Consider the following 17,956-nt stretch of genomic DNA (forward strand, 5'->3'; position numbering starts at 1 on the left):
GCAGGCTTTTCCTTTTTTCACCTTACTGACTGAGAGTTAAAAAATAAACATCTGGCTGGTATGTAGATTCAAATGAGGCAGATGTAGGTGTATAAATACCAAAATTTGGGAGCCCACGTTTCATGTACACATTTCTGTCTCTGTGTGTGCTGAGGATCAATTTTAATTTGTGTTAGAAGTACGCTGCTTTATGGGTAGTCCAGAAACTTTGTTTTAGTGTGTTTGGGAGGGGTGACATAAACGAAGGGTTGGTTTTTGTTTGTTAAATTTTTAATGTAATCCTGGTTCATAAATATTTTGTAGCATACTCATCTGCTAGCCTCTGGAAGAGCGATATTAGGGTTAAAAAGCAATTGAGCATGCACATTTAGAGAAAGCAGGGAATGTTTTGCCAAAAACACATCTATTGAATAGATGCGTATGTTTGTGATCCAAATGTGTTTAGTTAACGTTGTTTTGGAATTAAATGAATGTGAATTTTATTCATAGGGATCCAATGCTTGTAAAGCTTTCTAAGAAAGGATAATTAATAGAAAAGAAGGGGAGTCCACACTTTGTTTTTTACTGTGCAAATGACTTGAGAGCTTCCTGGAATGAAAAAGTGAAAATATAATAAGCTTAAAAATAAATAGGAATGTCCCTGTAGGACAGTTGGAATGCATGCTTAACAAGTGAGAAGTAAATTACTTGTTAAAGTTCTCTCAGGTTTAATAACGCAGTGTGGTATCAATACAAATAAGGAATGTGATTTAATCTGCTTGTGTCCCTTTAATACTAAAGCATGTTGCCCATAGACATAAGGAAGAGAGCAGATCCTTTTGTTTTTAATGTGTGTCAGTAGAGCAATTTACTCTCTTTTTTTTTTCTCATCCGATGTAGAGAATACATTAATTGTTCAAAGCCATGTGTTATGCCATTTAACAAGCAGAATTTTCTAAGTCTTGCTTTGATTTAACACAAGGTTAAGAAGCTGAAGAGGGAACTCTCTCAGATGAAGCAAGAGCTGCTGTACAAGGAACAGGGCTTTGAAACGCTACAACAGTGAGTAATAAAATAGTTGAAATTGACTTAATTCAGTCATCTGAATTCTTTCGTTTTTGTCATGGAATTGAATACATCTTATGTGAGATGATTATTGGGGGAAAAATGAGAATATAACAACTCTTTTTGTTGCAGTTAGGAAACAGGAAAACAGTAGAAACAGCAAACCTATTATGCAAGTGTTAACGTGAGAAATCTCTTCCCCCTTCTATTTTTTTCATGAAGGAGCTTGTGTTGTGAAGAAGCAGAAAGGAGGTCACACACACACATACACACAAAGTAATTAGGTCTGTCTTTCCGCCTTCCCTAAATCTCAGCTCAAGAGAGAGAGGAGGGTGCAGATCTCAGAGGTATAAATGGTGACACAACTGTGCAGGGTTTGAAGTGAGTCACAGTTTGAGGATTAGAGACCTGACTTTCTTTGTTCCAGTTGCTGGAATGCCTGGGCTCCGGAGGGCTGATGCTGACTGAACTGGGCGAACATTCTGGGTATATAACCAGATGGACTATTAGGAACTGATTTTTTATTATTATTATTTCTTCCCAGTCTGAGCAGTCCCTGCTGCTCTTGACTTACAAAGTTGGGCCATAAAGTATTAAACATAACTCAAAACTATCACCACAGAGAACATGGTGGTTCACTGTGGGACATTACTTACTGCAGAGGAAACTTTACTAACAAATATATTTTCTTAAATAACGTGAACAAAGAATTATTAATGCTAGTCATTATCTGTATTGTGATATGTACCCATACATTAATACAGTAAAATGCTGAGCTGTGTGCTCTTGGTACACAAGTTCCAGTAGCAGAAGCAATGTTGCACTGTTAATTTAATACTGTCTGGATTCTTTCACCCTTTTCCTCAGGATCTCCTGTGTATGGTAGTGTAATGTCGTATAAGTAATAACCTTTATTCTGGAGAGCTCACAAAATATATAGGGAAGATGGGCAAAATGTAGGAGAAGGGAAGTATACTTCTATCTTGCTGGTAGAGTGCTAAAACACAGAGAAGTGACTTGCCCAGGATGACAGAGTATCTGTATTTGGAGCTGAGTGACTGGGGTTAATTTCCCACTGCTAACCAAAGCATGTTGTAGGTTGTTTCCTGTGTCATTTAATAGATCAGTTTTGCACAGCAGGTTTTTTGGTTTCTTTCTTTTTTTACTTTTTTTTTTTTAATTTATTTATTTATATTTTTTTTTGGAGCTGGGAGAAAGAAATTCAGGTCCCAGAAATGGCCAGGAAAAATGGTGAAAGCAAATGTTGCTCCATCAGTACTATCATAATTACAGACTTGTCCAAATGGAGCAAATTATTATTATTTTTTTTTAGTGTGAAGAGTTTGAAGTTGATTAGGAATTGAAAAGCCTTGCTACCTTAGGAGGATACCAATCAAACAAATCTCTACCCTTCTGCCTTTTGACTAAAACAGAAATGTAACATTTGTTGTTATTTAAATATATAAAGACTGGAGTGGAGGGGAGAAAAAGATAATTGACTGAATTTAATAAATAGATTAATAAATTATATTTCATTTCAGAGCTCAGAGTTTCATTTCAGAGTTTTCAGTTCAGAGTTTCATTTCATTTCATTTCAACTCATTCAGAGTTTAGAAAAGACAGACATACTGATTCTAAAGTTTAAGGTAATAAAAACTCGTGCTGCTGTCCCGAGATTAAAGGTTAGCCAATCATGCTGGATTTATTATATTAATTCAACAATGAAGTATTGTTTTGAGGCAGCTTGCTCACAAGCCATTTTGATAGGAATCCAAAGCATGTTTCAGAAACTGTCAACAGCATTCCACAGAAACACAATGGACATTTGTTTTAAAAATTCAGTCAGCCACTTTTGAACAGTACTAATCCCATTAATTTGAAACAGGAAGATGGAATATTGTATATGTCAGAGATCCTTCTTGTCCATCTGAATTATATACAGAATAAGTAGTTGCAATTTGAAAGTGACACGTTGTATTACTAGGCAGCATGTGGTGTATTACCCAGCTGTTCATTCATGACTGCAATTGTTGAGATATCCTCTATCTCTTTGACTTGAGCAACCTGATGAGTTACCAGAAATTGGGTGCTTGCAGAGAATAAGTCTTTGAAGCACGTGCCTACCTATGAAAGCGTTTGAGGATCTTTCAAGTTGAAACAAATATATTCTTGAACGGGAATCTGAGTGTTGAGTCATATTTTTTTAATCAGATTTTCTTTTTATATATATATATATATATATATATATATATATATATAAAAGCTGTTCTATTTTGCATAAAAACCGAAACATGGAGAAAGGAAAAAAGATACTGTCACATCTTTAATGGCTGCTTTAGAACCTTGATATCTGTGTGCATAAAATTAGAAGAAAAACAGAATACTTTGTTACAGGGTTTGTGTTCTTGCAGGGGATGCTCAAGATCACTTCTGATCACTAAGGCATTTGTTCAGTCTTCACTCACAAGGTTAATGTCTTGTAGCAAAGATGACGGGTGATGATAAAAAAAAGAAAACCAATTGCACTATAAAAACGTATTCTCTACTAGATGCTTGACTTTTGTGAAGATGCCTGTTGTTTTTAATTTTGCAAAGCACAGCTGCAATCATTTATATGATGCTATGAAATATTCAGTTAAACTAGAGGTTGGAGAAATGTGTTTACAAACTATACTTTTAAGTCAAGACTGAAATAAAATAGCTTTTTTTTTTCCTCTGAGTTTGGGAACTTTGTTATTTTTGTTATTTTTTTTAAATTAATGATATTCCAGGTATTCAGTAAATTGTCCGGTGTATGACATGGTATTAATTATCCAGAGTTTTGCTTGTCTGGTGGATGTCACATTGTGGGTCTGGGTAGAGGAGCACTGCTCATAATAAATTCTGCTTCTGTCAGGCTCATGCACAGTTAATATTATAAAAATTGTACCCCAAAGTTATTTCTCTGCTGCAGAGAGTTAGGGTGGGGGTGGGATTTTTGATTGTGTTGTCAGCAATGCACTATAATTCTGGTAGCATGTTAGGAGTATTACTTCAGATAGTGCTTGCTCTGTGCTCCACATGTATTTAAGACTGGATCAACTAAAAAACGTGGAGTCTCTGCTTTTGGTAATGCCCCAATGGTTTAGCTAAGGTGGTTTTAATGCCAACGTTAGGTTTTTCCATAAAATTTCCCATGTCAGCAAAACCCACCCACTGTGTGTGTGTTAGACACCTTGACGCTTTTGCCAAGCATTAAATAGTAAGTATTTTAATGCAGACTTCAGTGTCCTTTTTTCTGTTTACATGTTTGTTAAAGGAAATAGTCTCTCCTTCCCTTCTATTCTCTAACTATGTTTGTCAGAAACAAAACAGCAGAGGTGTTATTTGCTGCATTCAGTATTAATATTCTTTGTTTTCCACAGAATTGACCAAAAAATGTCTGGAGGCCAGAGTGGGTATGAACTGTGTGAGGCTAAAGCCATCCTGAGTGAACTGAAATCTATCAGAAAGGCGATAAGTTCAGGGGAGAGAGAAAAACAAGATTTAATGAAGGTATTTCATAGGGCTGACATAAGTTTTGTGTGGATTTATTTTATCGTAAGGAGCTTTAATACATGTTAAGAGGTAAAATACATGTTAGACATTTTCAAGGGATGCTCAAAACTGTGAGCGAAAGCAGCATTAAAATCACTTTTCAGATGGAGAAACTGAAGCCTGTGACTTTCTTAATTAAAAAAGTCATACTATGGCATTCTGAGAACATAGATATCTGAATTTGTAGGTAAGGTGCAATGTGTTACCTCTAAACAACAATTTAAAATCTAAAATGGACAAAACTTGCAATACATGTTTAGATGAGTAAGCGGTGCAAGTCTTCCAGATCTAAATTGCACTATATCAATTTCTGAAACCATATCTTTTCTTTTTTTAATCATCCAGTTATTTAATTGTTTGATAAAGGGGGGGAGAGAGAGAGCGAGAATGGCATGGTCATACTTAGTATCACCTATGAACTGCTTGGTTAGAAGGCTAGTTTGCTTAATGTGAGGAATGAAAACTAGAAAATTTATACTGAAATCTTTTAGGTAAACATCTTTTGAAGAGAAACTGGTATAAATGCTGTAAAGTACAAAGGCACTTTAACACCACCTCATTCTCTGTTTCCTGAACAGAGTCTTGCAAAGCTGAGAGAGAAATTTAGTCTTGACCAGACCATTGGGACATCTGAACCAGACTTGAGTTCGAGCTCTGTAAATTCCCAGCTGTGTTTTTCTAGACAAACATTGGATACAGGGTCTCAGACTGACATTTCTGGTGAGGTGAGCTTTTTTCATTTTGTCAAATGTAAAGAGAAATTAAATCAGAATGCTGTGGTTAATGGAACTGGCTGTTTCAAATGGCTGTGTACTGTTGCTGATAGGTGTATATATATGCATGTTTAAAGAGAAAATTCCTTAGTTAACTGATTTTCCCCTTAAATTTCAAATCAGGATTCAGATGAAGTTTTTACATTTGGCATGAAGCATTTATCTGGCATCTGATTTAATCAAACATTTCCAGTACAGTGAAGTTCAGCATAAGTAGGTAGTATTTTGTGGATCTGTCTATGTGGTTATGTTGCACCTTACAGACTTGCTTTGATCGGAAGATGTTTTTAATTTTCAGAAACAAGATCTCAGAATTTAACTGTGCAATTTCATTTCACACAGCTGAAACACTGTTAATGGAACTACCTCTTCAATGATTCATTAATAATTTCTATTTCACTGACCGTGTATTTACAATGATAGAAAGCTGTGCTTAATTTTGGCACCTTCTTTGAACTTCCGTGGGCTAGACTTGTAAGGAAGAGATAGCACTATGTTTGCCAAACAAAGAGCTACACTTGACAATGTTTTTTAACAAACTTTTTGAAGTCTTACTTTAAGATGTACTGACTTAAGCCTAAATTTTGAGTTCAGTGGAGTTCAAAGTTCAAAACTTTGGGTGCAATCAATGCAAGACTTGTTTGAAAATGCACTTGATTTACTGATAGAATATGGTAGTGCAGTAGTTACAAACACATGAACTGTATCAGAAGAAAACAGCACCATTGTTCACCTGAGTATATTCCTAACCGTGTATATAGCAGCAAGCGTGTAGCCGAAGGCGGGTGTGGTTTTATTTTCTAAGTAGTAATTTTTCTACCCTGTGCATTTGTTTGGTGTTGTTGACTCATTTTACACAGTAATAAGGCTAGTAATTTTTTTCTCAACAGGTTGGAGCAAGAAGTAGATCAAATTTAGCAGAGAAGGTCAGATTAAGTCTTCAGTATGAAGAGGCAAAAAGAAGGTAATGGGGTTAGTTGCTTTGTTAAATTAGTCTTGAGCTGGGAGGTTTCCGACCTCTGCAGCACTAACTTTGTGCTCACACTGACATCTAGTGGACACCTCTCTGGAAACACTGTAGGCATTACTGTAATTTTTTTCTCCAGAATGCAAAGCGGGCTTTCAGGAGCCTTCAGTGCTGTTGAGCAGTCGTTTTTTACATTTAATGCTAAGTTACATACCTTACGAAATAAAATGCAGCTAGTGACAAGTTAACCGCAGATCCAGGATTGAGGGAATAGAGTGAATTGGCGTTCCACTGACAGGGGTTGCTGGTCTATTTATGTCCGTGTAAATCCTTCTTTGGGGTCATCATTTCAGTTCACTATGCCACTGAAGGTTCTTTGGTTTTAGAGTTGCTTTAAATTTTCAGTGCAGGTTTGGTAGGCTTAATTATCTCTTTCTCCCTGGGATTTTGAATAATTTAAATACTTGTTATCGCTGTGGGGTCATTTTTTTAATGAGTTTAACCTGAGGAGAGAAGAAATCAGGAACTGTCCCACTGCTGAATGTGAAATGCTTTTCAAATAAAGTTCTGCAGTGGTTGCTCGTGAATGTGATGTCATTTTGATGGATTGCCACAGCACTGAAAGAATGGTCATCAGCAAGCAGAACATTCTGGGTTAGAGTGACATGCCTCCTGGTACACCAGAGGAGTAGTGTTGCATAATATGGGGGGAAGATTTATTTTATTTTAAAAAATAAATCATGGATTTGTTTTTATTAATAATGTATTAATTGTGTTGTATTATTTTCTAATATTTTCCACAAAATTAAATATCAGCTATTCAGAAACCTTACAGCTTTTGTTATATAATTTAAGAGAAATAGAAGTCTAGAAAGTCATCTAATACCCAAGGTTTCCACTCTATGTTAAAAAACAAAACAAGACAATAAAATAAAAAATAGCACTTGTCCATAGATGAAAATTATACCAAGAACACCATGTACTCTGTGACTTAAGTATTAACTCATTTGGAATACTGTGGCATGCTCAATTAGAAAACCAAGAACAGAAATTTGTAGCTTAAAAACCATACGAGCCTTTACTTTGTATTTATATGTTTTAAAGGCAGGAGGCAGCACAATTGATGTTTTCCTGTCTAATTCCAAATATACATCCTCTTCATATACATTAGTAGCTACGATCCTTGCTGGAAACAACTTTATGGCCTCATTAGGGATCATAAAAAGTTATTATATAATCAATGCAGCCGACAAAGAGTGCTGTGGCGGTTGTGTTTCTTCAGTATTGAGCTTGGGTGATTTTGCCTCAAAATCATTGTGTACATAATAGTAGTTGTCAGATGGTGTTTCAGGTGCATGTAGATGGCATTTTCTGTCAACTTCTTTCATCCAAAACCAGATCATCCTCTCTTTTGTCTGTCTTAATACGAGGAAGTCCCACCATTGTGCTCTATATCTCATTTGCAGGCACAAGAAAGTACCCTGGCAGTAAGTTGGTGTATTGCTTCTAGATAATGAAAAAGCACAGTGTTTGGGGTGTGGACTACTGCAGCACAGGACCTTACTTTCTCATAAATTAGCCAAGAATGTGGGTCAAAATTGTAGTAGCTGAAGTACTTGATCTTTACATAACTAAGTATTTGTTCTGTGCAACATCACTGTGTTTCAAGCTTAAAATACCTTTTAAATGGTGTCTTTATTCAGTTTTGTCTGAGAACTTCCAAATAATGGATATTCCTTTCCACTTTAAATAAGGCAGTCAGATTACTTGAAGACACTGTTAAAGTCTTTTAAGTGTCGGAATGTCCTGGTTTTATCAGTGATTGTAGGGTGAACTTAATAAAGTGTACATATCCCAGAATAATGAAGAAACGTACCAAAATTCACTGTGAATTACATTCCCCCTAATTATTATGGCCATTGTAATCATCACTGGAAGTTAATAAATATTGACCATCTTTTCTGAAACATTAAGTGTGCAAATTCTTAGCTGTTTTCTGTTTAAAAAGAGAGAGAGAAGATCTTGTGAGTGAAGTTCTTTACTTCAAAAAGTTATTTCCAAAATTATCAGATAATTTTGTATGTTGCATATTTTATGTTGTTCAGCCAGCAGTGTCTTGAAGAGGAAGAATGCTGTCTGTGGAAAAGGGTATCAGGATAGCAGAGAGCTATCTGTAGCAGAGAGAGCAAAAGAACTGTTGGGAGACCCGCATCCCATCCCGTTAGCCATCAAGCAGCTGTCAGTAGCAGCTACTTAGAACAAGGTTAGCTACAGAACAGGGTTAGCAGGAGCTAGTGACCTGGAGATTGAAATCTTCACACCTCATTATCCATCTGAAATGATTCAGTTGTTTTCCCTCTGCATACAGCTCCTCTAAAGGACTGTTAAATTGTATACATAGCTGCAAAATATGTTGAAATGCTTCATTTCATTTCATCCTGCCATTTGGTTATGGTAACATTGCTGATGGTATTTCTGTTTATTTTGCATTATTGTTTTGTGAAAATGCTCAGAGTCAAACTTGTTCTTGCAGCACTTCGGTGGGTATATTTTTTATTAGTATTTTTAAGCTGTTGTTTCTTTATTGAGGTGCAGATGAGATAAATTTTACCCATGGAAAAAGAAAGGGGAGGTTCCCCTTAGGCTTCTAGTATGAGCAACAGGATAGTTAGATTTAATATTAACTATTCTTAGCTTTGACCATAAATAAAAGCCTTAATGTACTGTAAAATTAATAGCTGAGGTGCAAAATAAGCATGATATCATTAGTTTTGTAAATGACAGAAAACAGACTGGAAAGATGAAAAGTGTTTTCCTAGAAATCTGCCGGGACTACGGAAATATGACACAAAGCAAATTATGTGTGTGATGATGCAACATGGCATGGGTCATTACCTTAGGTAGTGCCTGTTCACACTGAAGTTGCACAGACTTGGATCAGTTTGTGAGCTAACTTAGGTGTATTTAGCTGCAATAGTTATAAATAAAAGCAACAGATAAATTCCTCTTGCCCTAGATTGTCAGAGAATGTCTTTGACTTTTCCTTTCTCTGCCTTTTCCTAGCCCACAACAAAGAGGTGAGGAAGGCTCAGAGCCATTACTGAGCATAGGTCAGAGCTTCCCATAACTCTCTATGCAGCTGTTTCAGGGATAGCTAAGGCTAGAAGTTACCATCTAGCTAGATATGTGGCACCTATAATGGGAATTTTTATACTTTATATGGTTTCCAGTGGACACTGAGTCTTCATTGCAAAACCTGCACTTTTGTGCTATGCTGCTGAGCTCAATGGCAGAGTGGTTCTGGAGACTGAATACTGGAAATAACCTTTCTTAATCAGAACTGAGCCATCATACAATAACGTAGGGAACTTCTTTGCTATCCCAAGTCTTGGGGCTCCTAGCTCCATGATCGGACATCTATAATGGGCTAGCAGTTGCACAAACTTCTAAGCAGATACTTTTCCTTCAGGTGTCCACTCCCATATTACCTTTTCTTTTCATCACATGGGAGAACAATGCTTTTTCCTTTTAAGATTTGCATGAGCATCTGCTGCTAAAGTGAGCCCCTTGATATTGTGTGTGTGTTCTTTAACAGTGGTCCTGGCTGTTTGAGAAGCAATCAGTCTCCAACAGCTTGGAGAAACAGATCGTACTCCTAGATAACTAAAGCAAAGTGTTGCTGTTGCTGTATTACCAGACAGATAAAAGCTTTCAGTAAAGCTTTTATTAACATTGAGACTTCTGATTCAACTCAGGAGGAACTCGCTTTTAATGCATATACCTGTAACTGTCCATTTTAGCATTCTTCCATATATGAAGCAGGTAACTTTAGAAAGGGCATCATAGTTCCAATGTTTGGCATTCATTTCTTTGTTCTCAGAAGTACATTCTTCTGAGGCATTTAGGGCAGAGAGGATTACACAGCTTGTTGGCCTGGATAGGTGGCTTGCTTCTCTGGCAAAGTCTGTGTTCTCGTTAAGTAAATGTAATTAAAAGTATGTTAAGTAAGAAAAGGAGAAAGTAGAAAAAGTAGTTATATACTTACACCTTTCAAAATATTGTATCATTTCTGTCTTTCCTCATAATTATGTGCTGTGCTGGGCTCAGACACATCTGTTATGTTTCATTTTAGCATGGCTAACTTAAAGATCGAACTGTCCAAGCTAGATAGTGAGGCCTGGCCTGGGGCACTGGATGTAGAAAAGGAAAAACTGATGCTAATCAATGAAAAAGAAGAGCTTTTGAAGGAACTCCAGTTTATTACACCACGCAAACGTACTCAAGATGAGCTGGAGCAGCTAGAAGCAGAAAGGAAGAGGCTTGAAGAGGAGCTGCATTCTGTAAAGAGCACACCCAGTCAAGCACTTGCTGAAAGGTAAGGAGTTGTTTCTGCTGGTATTGAATGCCTTTTTCTGCAGTCTAACCTTTGTACTCGTTACAGACCCTGAACTGTGCCTTGATGGGCTGTTTTCCTTCAGTAACTGTTCTATGTAGGGCTTAATTAAATTTGTTATTAGCCCACTGGGCAGAAACACAAAGAAGTCTTCTGTACTCTGAGAGAATGTGAACACCCTGTATGTGCTCTGCAATATCAGTTGCTCTGCATTTCTTAGCAGCATGAAAATGTCTGTGACAGATGTTAAATAACTGAGGAATGTCAACATACCAGCAGGAGGGCAATACATCATTCACTGGTGTCTGATAATAGCAGTAAACTATTTGAACTCAGGTTACAAAGATTATCTTGATTGTTGCAACATCTGAAGCCTTTCATTGTGAGTTTTATTACACGCAAAAATGCAACCAAAAGAGAAAAAAGGAAAGGAAAAAAAAGTTCAGATGAGAAGCATAATTGCTGCAAAACTTCCCTAACTTGTTGCTTCCTAACTGGCAACTGAAGCAACTCCCACGATAAATGGTGTTAGCCAGATTCAGAGTTGGAGAAAATCAAAGGTGACTGTCACAAATGGACTTTTCATCAACTGTAAGTGGAAATAAATTTATGGGAATCTCTAGCACACATAAAAATGCAATAAGCACAAAATGTCTTTTTATTTTTCAGTGTAGTATGCCTTATTGAAGTAATATAATCGTCATTGTAAGACTTTCCTACTTCCCGCTGCGAGGAAACACCTGCTGGTCCTCCATTTTCACTGAATGGTGAAATTCTTATTACTGACGTTAGAAAGCGGCTCCTAAATTTTAGCTGAGCAGTGAGGAAATTTGTTCTTGTTTCCAAAAAGGTGTGTGTGAATTAGGCATGGTTTTTAAATGTATTTGTATACATCCTAATATTTTAAACTGCACCATATTGAGAATCCAAAAGTGTTACAGGGCAATGGTTGTGTCCTACCAGAACTACGCTTCTACAGGAGAAATTACCTGTCTGTCTTAATAGTATCCGAATTACAATGGATCCATTGCTTTCTGACTTCCATTAACAAATGGACAGTAAGTGGTAAATAATAAAATCACATTGACAAAAAAATTGAAACTAAGGTTTTGATGATAATGCTATTGTAAGTAATAGCTAAGTCTTGACTTTTGCTGTGAATAATTAGCTTTTTACTTAATCTTTGGTTTTGGTTTTGAATGTTTAGTGCCAAAGAAAATTGTGCACATATCCTTTTTCCCATATGTGCCAGAAGCCAAACTTGGAGTACCAAGGGCAAGTAAAACTGTTTCCCATTCAAATAAAAATGAAACAGCACCTTTTGTTTTGTTTTGTTCTGTTTTGTTTTTCCAGGGGTAGTGACACAGGTAGTTATTATATCTTAAGATTCTTTTTCCTCTATTTTCTTCAAGTTATTCTCCTTTGATTTTTGTCTGGCAGCTGAAAATGTGGAATAGTCTTCTGAGGTTACTGTATGATTTCATGTCATACTCTGCTGGCTGTGGCAGTATTTATGGTGTTTTCTGGCTGGCTTCTGTGCCATTCCAGCAAAGCTCCAGTGAATCTCTACCTGCAGCTCTTTATCATATTAAAATTGTGTCTCCCTTGATGACTTCAGAGAAAGTCAGTTCTTTCACACCAAGCTAATTTGGAGATTGTTTCTGGTATGTCTGCTGTGAATGTAAAGAAAATGCTCATTTTTGTAGAGGCATTCAGATGATGAAACTTTTCCTTAATCTATAAAAAGGTTACAGTTAATTGTGTCAGATCAAACGTCATCATTTTATTCCTTAGAGATGAGGAAGATTCTGCTCTCAGTTTTCGGTGGAGGAGCCACACCACCTTCGAAGTGCAGCACTGTCATTTCATTACTATTTTCTTCCATAAAGTTTCATGAATACCTTAGGTTTCCAGTCTTTCACTGATACTGATAATAAAGCAACAGCATAAGAAGCTGTGGATTGTGTCAAGAGCTTGATATGACAAGTTGTTTTTCCTTTTGTAAGTTTTTTTTTTTTTTATTTTTTTATTATTATTTTTTAAGGGGGAAGAATGAACAGAAAACTTGCTCTGACTTACAAACATTGCCAGTGTAGCCCTGGGTTATTTTGGAGAAGAGTGCTGAAACTGCCACTAGTAGATGTACTTGGAGTCAGTTTACAGAAGGAGGGTATAAATCGTAACATATCAGCTTCAAAAAAAGCAGACAGGGCCTGGTCTAGCTGCTCGAAGAAGCCTTCCAGCAACTGCTCAGAAATAGCTGCATTGTGGAACTGCTGAGAACTGTGTGCTGCTTTCTTGCCTCTGCATTTGTGCTAGGGAGATTCCACTTCTTCTGGAGTCCTTGGCAAAATCTGAGTAATCACAGGCCTTTAGATGGATGCATGTTAATCTCCTTGATTATGCTGTTGCCTGTAGCACTGGCCCCGCAGTCTTGTGTCTCGCAAATGGACGTGTCCACATAAGTTTCCACTGAAAGGTGAAGTGTGTACATGTTAACATTGTAACGTTTTTGCTTGCTTGTTAAAGATTTTATGCCTCTGTCATCAGTGTTACAGTCTATGATCAAAACGGGAGAAAGGTGTCTCAAATCGCTCCTGCAACGAGCATTAGATGAATTCAGAGATAGGAGGGTTGCAAAGGGAGTTTACCGTGCTGATGGTTATGGTGTTTACATGGTCTATGGCATGTTAAAGATCCTGTCTATGCTATAAAGTAGGTTTAAAAGTATGGATTTTGGCTTGATGTAGGAGGGAAAAAAATAGCTTTATTCTCAGTTAGTTGTGGGATAGTGAATTTATTTATTGAAAAGTCACAAAAGATTTAACGAAGAGTGCTGTTGCTTGAGAAAAGCAGGATAGATTGTGCTTTAAAAGAAGGCAGAAGGCACTATGTAGTAAAAAGTGCTGGGAAGGAATGTCTGATAGCCTAGTTGAGCTTAATTCTTGGTTGGGAAACCTGTGTGCATGAGCAGAGAATGAAATACCGTGTTATGCTTTTACCAGTGCTAGCGGGTATTGGCAGATGAAGGCGTTGCTGCGGTGTAGGAGCACATGCGGCGTACGCAGTGAAGTGGAAGTTCACACCCTGGCTGACCTCGGGGTAACTTATTCACCTTTGCATAACCCAGATTCGCTCGCTGAATGAGCATGGGTGTAAGCAAGTGCTTTTCATGCTTTGTTGAATTGAGGACTTAATGCTTTTTAACTGGTATCTTGCACTGGGGGAGCGAATTCTGAGAACTCTGGAGTATTTCCTTCAGTTTGCAGAAGAAAGCAATGGCTGATTTTTGGTTTTGTTCTTTGAAGTGTTTCTCTGCATTTGAATTTTAATTTACACGTCTTTGAGATGCCAGAAGGGCCAGAGGAAAGGTTTCTGAGAATGAACCTGAAACCTTTTTAGAGTAATTTTTGCCGTCCCTCAGATTAGTTGCTTAAGAACTTGTTACATGTATCAGTTGACTGAACAGGGGCTAGAGGAGAATATACTAATCCACAACTACAGGAGGGTTTTAGCTGAATCCACTGAGGGAAAGCAATTTATTTGGTGTTGCAAATGGAGTGATAAAAGGGAGTTATAAAAGGAAAAGCCACTGTAAAGGTTATTGAATCCTTTCTGTTAGCAGCCGGCCGAAAGGAGTGGGAGAACTCTACCATTTGGAGCTGTAGAGCTAGGCTGGATGGCAGTGCAGGAGGCAATAATCCTGCTTGGCAATAAAGGTGAGCCTCGATAATGAGCAATGCCGTGTTGCTCAGATGTGATGAAAAAGCAGTTGGGAACGTAGAAATCTTTACCAAGGACTCCTAAATAGGATCCACCATCTCAGAACCTTACATTTGGATCCAGCCTATTTATTGTGCTTTATCTCTTGAGGAAGACTCTGAGATCAAAGGGAGAGCTTTAAACTCCCTGCAGTGCTACCCCAAGTTCTCGCACTGTCAGTGTTAGTAGTGGTATCGGTGTTCTTTTGTTGTTTGTGGTGCTGTTCTCTTCCCCTGAAAGTATACTAGGTGAGGAGCCGGTCTGTAGCTTGGTTTTTAAGACAGCATTAGTGCAGATCTTATTTTCCTGAAGCTGCAGCTATTTTCCCAGTGCTCGTGTGTTAGTCCTTGTTTCATGTGGTGCAGTATGAACGTACCAACATGCTGCTCACTTGCACGCTTAGCAGGCTTGTTGCAGTGCTTAGTATTCTGCAGTCAAAGTCACTCTGCTGAAGTGGTTGGGGTTTAATGACAGGATTGAGAGCTAGCACAGTCTCTGGATTTTAGTAGTCAGCAACCAGATGAAAATGAGGGATCTTCACTTTGTTTCTGTCTTACCTGTGAAGTATTTTAGCCTTGTGACTATTCAGTAATGCTTTCCTCTACTTACATGTACTTCTGTTTCCAGGTTGAAATTGGAGGAGAGAAGAAAAGAGTTGGTACAGAAACTTGAAGAAACTACAAAACTTACTACTTACTTGCATTCGCAACTTAGGAGGTGAGGCTGTACTGCAGAATGTAAAACCTGGCTTCAGCAACAGTCTGGTGGACTTGGTTGTCTAAACTTCAGTCTTGGATTTTTCTCTTAGCTGGAGGCTGAACAAAATTTGTTTAATATTTAAGTAAAAAAAATGCAAGTATAATAGCTTCAAGCATTTTGCCACTGTGTGAACCTGGTGGTTCATGTTTTTAGTAAATATTCAAGACCGGATTAAATGGATTTATTTTTGCATTGCTTCTATAATCAAGCACAGATAGATTTTCTTGCTCCAGTGTAAATACATAAACAAATTGTGAATTCTCTAATTGGTCAGATCTCCAAAATGCTGTCATTGAGGAGACAAAATTGTTTCTCAGGCATCTGTGTAAAATGAGAAGTGCAGCCTTTGATCTGCATAATAACCAGCGAGGCTCAGTGCGTACATGTGTACATGTAAATACTTGTGTGAATTGTTGGTTCTGATTTTACTCTTCAGCACTGACTTGTGCTTTCTGTAGACAGAGAAGTACCCTCAGCAAGATATATTTTCCTCAGTCATTGTTTCAAAATGTGACTCTGGGTTCATGAAATTCATAGTGATAACAAAGTAGTAATCAGTTACAGCAACTGTGAACTCAAACTCAGTGCTCTGATGGGAATTCTCATATTTAACAGCTCATGTATTGTCCTGAGGAAGAGTTTCTCCCATTTCTGGACTGCACCCTGGGCTACCAAATCGTGTCCATTATGTTTATTTACGAATTCCCGAATTTGGTCAAACTTCTTATGTATCCCAGGGGGATACACCAGTCAAACAGCTGCATTAATGTTTGGGTACTGCTTTAAAAATACAAATGGGTCTTTAAGAGGAAAAATGTTTTTAAGCATTTTATAAAGTTCCCCTCACAATAAGCCATACCATCCTATTTTGGGGGTCTAAGATGGCTTAGCAATTTCAAACATCTCAGCCAGATCCTGTAAGTTGCATCTTGATTTGTGATCAGTTAGAGAAATAGTCTTCTAGATTTCTAAAAATCCACCACCACCACCCTTTTTTAATGTAGTTTATGATCTTGTTTGTTTAAGGGGGGTTGCCTTGAATTATTTTTCCTGCTGTTTTTTCCCCATCAGAGTCCTCCTGAGCCAAGGCAGTGGCATGCAGTTTCTCTGGCTTGGCAGGGTTCCTTATCTTCACTTATTAAGAGGAAAAGATTGCGTGTTATGGCCTGTGCCAAGCTTATGTATTTCCTGTGCATGTGGAGTGTCTTACAGACGTGAAGTGGTTCTGCTGTGAGTCCTCTGCTTCTGAAAGCTGCCATTTCTCCCATGTGCTTCGGCAGAGAGCAGGCTGCATAAATTTCTCTGGAGGTGGCAGCAGTCTTCTGCTGTCATAAGCTCTTTCTTTTGCTGTGACATTGACCCCCATGAGCACCCACACCAGGGTCATTTGAGGGAGCAGAGCAGCTGAGAAAGCTGCTGTCACTGCCAGACCAGTTTGTCAAACCTGCAGCCTTCTCTGGAAGAAAAGGGGCCTTGGGAACAGGCCATAAGCTGTTTAAAGTGCACTGACGGTGTGCAGGTTGGGCACGCTGAGCTAAACCACGTATGATTGCATAAAAAATGCCCTGAGCAGCATTAAGTGTAAGAAATTGTTACGGTGCAGCTCCCAGTCATTCTTATCTCTGCTCCTACTGTTTCTGCTGGTTCAGTTTAGTAACATCAGTGTATGTTTTTGTTCTTTCTTTGCAGCCTCTCAGCTAGCACGTTGTCTGTGTCTTCAGGGAGCAGTTTGGGATCGCTGGCATCCAGCCGGGGGTCTCTGAACACGTCAAGCAGAGGGTCGCTAAACTCACTCAGCTCCACGGATCTCTACTATAACCCAGGCGATCAGATAACAGACTTGGACTATCAGTATAAACTTGACTTCATATTGCAAGAAAAAAGTGGTTACATTCCTTCGGGGCCTATCACTACTATTCATGAAAATGAAGTGGTCAGCTCCCATGGGAGACTGGGTTACAGTGACTCTCCTTCAGCTGCAGACCACCCCAAACTGACTGAGCCTCCCAAATCCGTGACATCGCTGTCTTCCAGGTCCTCACTGTCCTCCTTGTCCCCCCCAGGTTCCCCTTTGGTTTTAGAAGCTGCATTTTCTGTCTCAGCTCAAAATTCCCCTCTGCATCACCTCACTACGGACTTTGAAGACTGTGACCTTTCAGGTGATTTTGCAGGCATTAGTCTCTGTGAGAACCAAATGTTATTGGACTCTGAAGCCAGAGCAGGATCTCAGATTCCTACAGATGACAAAGATCTTAATGAAAGCATTAGGCAGCCTCTGCCTTCTCTACATGAAGGAAGTTCAGGTAATTTAAAAAAATGTAATGTCAAATGTATACGTAACCTGAAGATTTCAAACTAACAGATGGCTTTTCAATAGAGAGAGATCTCCTGTAACCGAGGAGTAGCTTGAACATACATTTGTCGTTGTGGGCAGTAGTTCAGAGGGACACTACATAACTTCTAGCTTCAGGTGCAGAGAGCTGTGATCACCCCAATACCATCTACATTTGTTCAATGGCTGTCTCAGAAGGGAAATTCATGTGTTACAGACTTTATAGCCTGAAAATAATAGAAAAAAAACGAAAGCGGGATTTTGAAAACGAGGAGGCAAGGTGTCCCTAGGTATTGACAGAATGTGTGGGGATAGAGCAAAAATACCTTGTGCTATTTCTTGGTAACTTG

At 38.2% G+C, this 17,956-nt stretch overlaps 1 protein-coding gene across 2 annotated transcripts in view; it reads left to right on the forward strand.

Annotated features, from left to right (window-relative positions):
• The window catches only part of WWC2 (WW and C2 domain containing 2), a 99,099-nt gene that overhangs the window by 54,061 nt on the left and 27,082 nt on the right, over nucleotides 1-17,956 (forward strand). For both annotated transcript variants that reach the window (XR_004750769.1, XM_035326044.1), the window contains exons 5-11: nucleotides 962-1,041; nucleotides 4,449-4,578; nucleotides 5,199-5,345; nucleotides 6,284-6,357; nucleotides 10,493-10,735; nucleotides 15,143-15,232; nucleotides 16,964-17,577. Coding sequence is in view for 1 of the 2 variants with exons in the window: in XM_035326044.1 (XP_035181935.1) it covers nucleotides 962-1,041; nucleotides 4,449-4,578; nucleotides 5,199-5,345; nucleotides 6,284-6,357; nucleotides 10,493-10,735; nucleotides 15,143-15,232; nucleotides 16,964-17,577 (1,378 nt within the window). In the remaining variant the exon portion in view is untranslated. The remainder of the gene's footprint in view (nucleotides 1-961; nucleotides 1,042-4,448; nucleotides 4,579-5,198; nucleotides 5,346-6,283; nucleotides 6,358-10,492; nucleotides 10,736-15,142; nucleotides 15,233-16,963; nucleotides 17,578-17,956) is intronic.

Source organism: Oxyura jamaicensis, chromosome 4 (assembly GCF_011077185.1).
Source record: "Oxyura jamaicensis isolate SHBP4307 breed ruddy duck chromosome 4, BPBGC_Ojam_1.0, whole genome shotgun sequence".
Taxonomy (NCBI): domain Eukaryota; kingdom Metazoa; phylum Chordata; class Aves; order Anseriformes; family Anatidae; genus Oxyura; species Oxyura jamaicensis.